Source organism: Centropristis striata, chromosome 9, assembly GCF_030273125.1.
Source record: "Centropristis striata isolate RG_2023a ecotype Rhode Island chromosome 9, C.striata_1.0, whole genome shotgun sequence".
NCBI classification, from domain to species: domain Eukaryota; kingdom Metazoa; phylum Chordata; class Actinopteri; order Perciformes; family Serranidae; genus Centropristis; species Centropristis striata.
This window is the reverse complement of record NC_081525.1, coordinates 3792272-3799876: the sequence shown is the minus strand read 5'-3', so window position 1 is coordinate 3799876 and position 7605 is coordinate 3792272. Positions and strand designations below refer to the sequence as shown.

At 40.0% G+C, this 7605-nt stretch overlaps 1 protein-coding gene across 1 annotated transcript; it reads left to right on the top strand.

The window, feature by feature from the left end:
• The first annotated feature begins 1554 nt into the window (after window positions 1-1554).
• LOC131978044 (nuclear factor 7, ovary-like) lies at window positions 1555-3336 on the top strand. The gene has a single exon (XM_059341544.1). The coding sequence runs from the start codon at window positions 1648-1650 to the stop codon at window positions 3040-3042; it is 1395 nt and encodes a 464-aa protein (XP_059197527.1). The 5' UTR covers window positions 1555-1647; the 3' UTR covers window positions 3043-3336.
• Window positions 3337-7605: the final 4269 nt, after the last annotated feature.

Here is a 7605-nt window from a genome sequence, read left to right as displayed (position 1 = left end):
CAGTTCAATTTGAGATGGGACTGACACAAAAGGCACGTTTCCATTAGGTACTTTTCCCTCTAGTGAGCCGCTATGGGTGTGACTTGGGAGAGAGGATCAGCCCAAGATTTGGCCAACTACACCGGTTAGCAGCTAAGGTAGCGGCCCAGAAAGTACCTGACTCGGGTAGGTACTTTCTGAGCCGCATCTGAGCAGCAATTTCACGCATGCATGATTCATTTGCAGACCGGTGCAAACTGGACACTGAGGGGTTAACAGCTCCTGTTCTGCTGACTGCAGCTGGGAGAGACTGTTGCGGGAGGACTGGGCCACTTGTGAGTGCTTTGGGACGGCGCTACTCGTTAAGATGAGTAGGAACAAGTCTCCAATAACACCAGAAAAAGTTGCTAGATTTGTCGCTCGTTGCTTTTTTGAAAAAGAGTCACTAGAGGGGTCTGAATAGTCTACATATAGAGACAAAGTCTATAAGTTGGCAACACTGCTTGCCGCGTCGGCCTGTTGTCACATTCGGACTCTGTTGGTTAGCTGCTAGAAAGTACCTGTATGGGAACAGAGGCCGAGGGGAACTAACTAGTGGGCGGAGCCAAAACACTCAGCCACTTTCCAAAATCATGGCTGAATGTTGGAGACGATCAGATTTTCCAGTGGATCCTTACTGGTGTCCAGACTGAGTCTTCTCACACAAACCTGTGTTTTTTGTTTGCACATTTAAGTAGAAATTAACCTCCTGATTGAGAGGAGGGACTGGGAGACCAAGTCGAGTCTAGGACAGCAGTTTAATCTGAGATGGACTGACACAAAGTGGTCTGATGAGTTACAGACTAGTTCAGGGACTAGGAGATTGATTCTGTCAAAACTTTTAAGGAGCACATTGCTTCACTGAATTCAGTAGGAGTTATATTTACAATAAACAATAGAGTTTATGAGTTTGATCACTAAATACTTTGTCTCTTTTTCAGTTGCATATTTGTTTCAAATAACGATTCAGCAAATGATCACAGAACTTTTCAGGAATGACGGTTGTATGTCTTTCAAAGTATTGGTTCAAATTTGCTCCTCAATTACCCTTACTTACCCTGATTACCCTTTAGGGTAATTATGAGATTTTCCTTATTTCACCACATTAACATAAAGTTTATAATACAGTGAAACTGGAGAGTTTAACAGCACTATCCTGAAATTTTGTATCAAGAGAAACTGATCTTTTTATTGAAGGTTTATTACACCCTCTATAACCAATAAATCAAACTTGCTGACTGGATTAAGAAGCTCCAACAATCAACAACAACTTTATCTTTGTTTTCTCCTTTGTGAGAATTCAAAATATGTAAAATATGTAGGTGAGGCAGACAGACGCAGCTCCACCCCTCATCTGACTCACCTCACACAAACCAGGAAACAAGACGCACACACACAACAGGAGACAGACAATAAGATTCACCTACAGAGCAAAACCACTTCTCCGACTGAAAGAGGACATTTACAGGAGGGAACACTGGGAATACTGGGATACTAACACTTCACCCAGCTGCTGAATCCACAAATTGAACGAGTGTTTAACAAGAACAGAGACTCAAAGTAAAGTAAGTTTCAGAGAACAGGGAGTGGCTGAGCTGTCTGCCTGCTGTGTTTTCACTCAGAGACTAAATGGCGTCCAGATTAGAGGAAGAACTCTGCTGTCCGGTCTGTCAGGACATCTTTAAAGATCCTGTCACTCTGTCGTGTTACCACAGCTTCTGTAAAGACTGTCTGCAGAGCTGGTGGAAGGACAAAGAAACCAAAGAGTGTCCGGTTTGTAAGAGAAGATCTTCAAAGGAATTTTTACCTTTTAATTTTGCTTTGAAGAACCTGTGTGAGGCCTTCTTACAGGAGAGAGATCAGAGAGCTTCAGAGCCTCTCTGCAGTCTGCACTCTGAGAAACTCAAACTCTTCTGTCTGGACCATCAGCAGCCAGTGTGTCTCGTCTGCAGAGACTCAGAAAAACACTCCAAGCACGGATTCAGACCCATTGATGAAGCTGCACAACAACACAAGAAGAAACTTCAGGAAACTCTGGAGCCTTTAAAGAAGAAGTTAAAGGGTTTTAAAGAAGTTAAAGTGAAGTTTGATCAAACAGCAGAACACATTCAGGTCCAGGCCCGACGCACAGAGACGCAGATTAAGGAGCAGTTTAAGAAGCTTCACCAGTTTCTAGAAGAGGAAGAGGAGGCCAGGATGGCTGCACTGAGGGAGGAAGAGGAGCAGAAGAGTCAGATGATGAAGGAGAAGATGGAGGCTCTGAGCAGAGAGATAGCAGCTCTTTCAGACACAGTCAGAGCCACAGAGGACGAGCTGAGAGCTGAACACGTCTCATTCCTGCACAACTACAAGGCTGCAGTGGAAAGAGTCCAGCAGCGCCTCCTGCTGGAGGATCCACAGCTGTCCTCAGGAGCTCTGATAGACCAGGCCAAACACCTGGGAAACCTGGCCTTCAACATCTGGAACAAGATGAAGGACATGGTCTCCTACAGTCCTGTCATTCTGGACCCAAACACTGCTCATCCAAACCTCATCCTGTCTGAAGATCTGACCAGAGTGAGAGGAGGAGAGAAACAGCAGCTTCCTGATAATCCAGAGAGGTTTGTTAGTTCCTACTCTGTTCTGGGCTCTGAGGGCTTTAACTCAGGGACTCACAGCTGGGACGTCCAGGTTGGAGACAGTGAAGACTGGTCACTGGGTGTGTTAGAGGAGTCTGTCCAGAGGAAGGGAGACATACGATCTGGATTATGGAGAATAGGGTTCTACAGTGATAAATACAGAGCACTCTCTCCATCACATCCACACACTTATCTCCCGTTGGAGAAGAAGCTCCAGAGGATCAGAGTGAATCTGGACTGGAACAGAGGAAAGCTGTCGTTCTCTGATGCTGACACAAACACACACATACATACCTTCACACACACTTTCACTGAGAGGATGTTTCCATATATTAACACTTGGTCTACTCTCCCACTGAGTGTTTCACCCCTGAAGGTCTCTGTGGCTGCAGAACAACAGCAATAGATGATGATAAACGTGTATTTCAGGAATTATCTCCTGACTCTTTGAGTGACTTGTGACTGTGTTGTTTTGACTGACAGCAGCTTCATGAATCACAGGGCGAGGTGTTGTATTTTTCCCAATTTCCATTAACATAAACTGTTCTGCTGCACTCAGGAACTAGAAAATGAGATTAAAGCATCGGCTGGAAAATTCAGAGACTCTGAGACGAAGTTGAGTCTAAGACGACATTTTAATCACAGGATTAAGATTTTTCATTCATCGAAGTACGTTTTTTTTCTTTCTTTCTTTATAAACAAAAAAAAAGACATTTGATCAATAATGGTTTATTTGCATTATTTATTGTATTTGTTGGACGTTTTTCTTTCATTAGCAATTTATTGGCAATTATTTAGATTATTATTATAAATTGTATGCTTTTCATTGTATTGTATTGTCTACTTTTTAAATTCCTGTTTCGTCTTTAATCTGGTTTTTATTTCATTGTTTTACTACCAACGCTGTGTGAAACGTAAATAAAAACAGAACATACCACAGTAGACTGTCATGAGATTTATTATTATTGTTATTATTATTATTATTATTATTATTATTATTATCATCATCATCATCATCTTACTATTAAAAAATGAAAATTAAATCACAGGATTAGGAAGTTATTATTTATTCTTATTTTATTTATTTATTTCACTATTATGTTTTTTCTTTCTTTTTTCTAGTGGAAACTAAAAACCGGACATTTGATCAAGACTGTGTTATTTAAAATATTTTACTTTTATTTCAGTAGCAATTAATTAAGTTAAATGAATATCTTGGTCCATCTTTTTAATTATTATCTAATTTTAAGTGTGGTTCGATTTTAGTATTATTTTACATTTTGTTAGTTAGTTATTAAGTTAGTTTTTTAATTGACCGTTCGCAAAAGCTCCGCCCCTTAGTTACTGTTGCTATGTACCAAGCTCCCAGGACCGTCAGCAGCCACGGAGCGGAGCGGCGCTGTTTGTGTTAACGATTCTTTCTGGAGTAACACCTCCGGGAGATAGGCTGCCATTCACACGGGACGTTATGTTAAACATTGATATATACATTACAGACCTGTACATTAACTTGTTTTTGCTCATAGCTCTGTGCTACAAAGGCTGATAGTTTTTCCTAGCAACATTGCTAGCTATCTTAGCATGCTAATTTAACTGACGCCACCATTAACATTAGTTTGTTGGATTAGTTCTGCACTAATAGAAGAGATATCCCAAACCGGAATTTACAGTTATGGTTCCTGTCAACTAGTATTATTACCACTAACAGCTAGGGGTGGTCAACCTGTGGCTCCAGAGCCTCATGTGGGTCTTTAGGCCGCCTGCAGGGGCTCCCCTTGGCTGAGACAAAAAAATTATAGATATATTTTTACATTAAAATTTTCATTTATCAATGGTTTAGACCAAAAACTATTTGTATTCTTCAATTGTAAAATTGTATAGCTTTTTTACAGCATATTAAAAAAGTTTTGACATTTAAGTCAACTAAAATGTCCTTCATAGCTTACTAAAGTCTCCGGCCCGGCACCTTAACCTTTAAGTTTTGCCAACTTTGAGTTTAGTTTTGAGTTCCCCTAGATAGACTAGTTTCAAAATCATATTAATAAATGCTCAATATGACTATTAATAATGTTGGTGGGCTAATTTAGACTTATTAGGCTGTTTATGGCTCCATTCCGCAATTTTCTCTCATTTTTTTGGTCAACAGTGGCTCTTTAGTTAGTTAAAGTTGCCCACCCCTGAGCGAGACTATCGTTAGTTAGCTCATGTTTGCTAGCTAGTAGCTTACCTTGGAGCAGATGTGTGTCTGTGTGTCTGTGTGTGTGTGTGTGTGTTGATCTTTGAGATATTAAGTTGGAGTGGGGTCTCCCACACGGTTTAATCCACAGCCAGCAAAGCTCCTCTTGCTTTTTGGGTTTTGGAAATGGGAAAAAAAACGACTCCTCCCTCTAAACTGTGAGGGTAGCTGGTGTCACACCGTTTCACTTTTTTGCTCAGAGCTCAAAGCTTGACGGACATTCTTCTCTAAGTAACGGTTGCTATGGTAGGATTCTTAGTAACGGTTGCGAAGGTAGGATACTTAGTATTGGTTGCTAAGGTAGCATTGGACGAGGTAGAGGCAGGAGTTTTGTGGACAGTCTATCGATTCATATTCAATTTGTAAATGGGGTATTGTGTTATTTCATCTTTCAAAAGTTACATAGTACCGATTTAAGGTAAAATAAATAAATCTCAAAGATTATTAATAGTAGTTGTAGAATTGATTGCAGCCCATTAAATAATTACAGATGGATCAGATTTAGGAAAAGATGATTATTTGAAGTAGAACATGGTGAAAAAATGTCAGATCAGAGGCTGGCTTTTATAAATGTGCTCCTTTATAACCTATAATGCAGCCCACCACCAGGGGGCGAGCTGTCATGTCTGTGGTCACCACTGTATTTAACCTTAGAGCCATCCAGGTACAGTGTATGGACTAGATGTGCCAGGCTGCATTATATAACAATAATATTGGTATTTAACACACAGGTGCTCATCTAACAAATCAAACTATATTGATGAGCAAATTGTGACTAAACTTTGGATATTTCACAGCCAATAATTCTCTAAATATTTTTAAATATGCTGTGTTTTTATTGTGATCAATCACAGATCTCATGTTCCGAACAAAATCAAACAGTTTCAAGATTTTTTTCATCTTCTGCTAATTCTTGAATCACAGGAAGTGGTTCGTCCTGTCAATATGTAGATTTTCAGAAGAAAACACATTAATGACACTCTGTGAAATATCTACTTTTATTTTGAAAAAATCATTAAAGTTAGTTTTTCAGTACACAAAGTATGTGTGTGTGTGTGTGTGTGTGTGTGTGTGTGTGTGTGTGTATGTCCATACTGTAAAAACAGAAAAAATAACATAATTTTTAACACATTTATTGCTTCATGTCTTCAGTCTGACTAAAGAGTTTTAAAGTCACTGATGAAGGAAAATAGCCTGGGTATACCCAGACTGCCTTGCACGCTCGATTTAATTTCGAACTGCCAAGGGGTTTGGAAACTAGAGGGAGATCTTAGCCCTGTTTTAGGGATCCAATCACAGAGCGGGGAGGGACGGCAAGACGATGACGCGTACTACCCGGCAGACGGAAGCTTGTAGTTTTCTTACGGATCCTGCAGCAGACGCGAAACTCTCTTTAGCTGTAGATGGTGTTTTAAATAGTTTAGAGCGAAAGTTGAAAGGCGAAAGGTCTCTCGGCGGCTCCGCTGTCCCCCGACTCGTAGCGAGATCACCGGCGTCACGGTACCGGGGCTAATAGCGGTAGCGCTACGCTACCATTACGGTGTTAGCGGTAGCTATTAGCCCCGTTATTGTAACGCCGGTGATCTCGCTACCAGCCGGGGGACAGCGGGGCCGCCGAGAGACCCGCAGCAGCTTGTTTATTGCCCATAAAATCAGTGGATGTGTGAGGCTGAATGACATGAGGGGGAATAAAGCGTGAAAATAAATAATCTTGCAGAAAGCGAGAACTGGAGAAGCAGAGCAGCAAGCAACACTCTCTCACAGACACACACACAACAAACATCCATTTCTGTTGCTCTACTACGTCATCTGGTATAACTGATCTGATTGGCTAAGAGCTACCTACAGACGCTTTTGATAGACATTCTAAGCGTCCAATAAACGGCTCTGGAGGATCGTAAACCACACCTCCTCTACGGAGAAATACATTGCTCGTTGCCAGACTAGCCCTCATTTGAGAATAGTCTGGTGTCAGCCAGGCTAGAAGGAAAAATAAATCAGAGAGCAAAAGTTAAGTTTTAATTTTAGGAAAACAAATTAATTATTGAGAGAAAAAAATGTTTCTCAATATCAGAAATCTGAATCTGTAATTATGTAATGAGAAGAGTCAAAGTATGACATGATATGGCTGCAATTTTATGAATATGACTATTAAATCTTAAAAAAGTCAAAGTATTTCAGTCAGTTCGGGTCTTCTTCCAGACCTCGGCAAGTGGCTACACTTGTATGAAACATAAATAAAAACATAACACATCAGTTCATATTTACAATAAACAACAAAGTTTATCAGTTTCAACATTAAATCTCTTTTAAAAGTTTATTGAATATAAAAGAGAATTTTTTTCTCTTATAAAATATTTATTTCCCTTATTTCTGTCACTGGCTTTCATCACATCAACATCAAGTTAATAATCAGTGAAGGTGGCTCAGATTATTATAATACAACTTGAGAGTTTAACAGCAATATCCTGCATTCTTGTATCAGGAGAAACTGATCTTTCTCACTGTGTTTGAGTGAAAGACTTTCAGAACAGATTAAATAACTGTAGATTTCACTCAGAGCTGTTTATTGAACATTTATCTCACTCTCTAAAAGGAAAAATAATAAATCAGTGTTCAGTGTCATTGGACTTGCTGACTGGATTAAATCTGCTATTATCTGCTTTGTGAGGATTCAAAATATGTAAGTGAGGCTGCAAGAGGAAGCTCCACCCCTCATGTGACAGACAGACG

Excerpts from the sequence above, each read along its gene's own strand:
- LOC131978044 (XM_059341544.1), top strand. The coding sequence starts at position 1,648 with ATGGCGTCCAGATTAGAGGAAGAACTCTGCTGTCCGGTCTGTCAGGAC.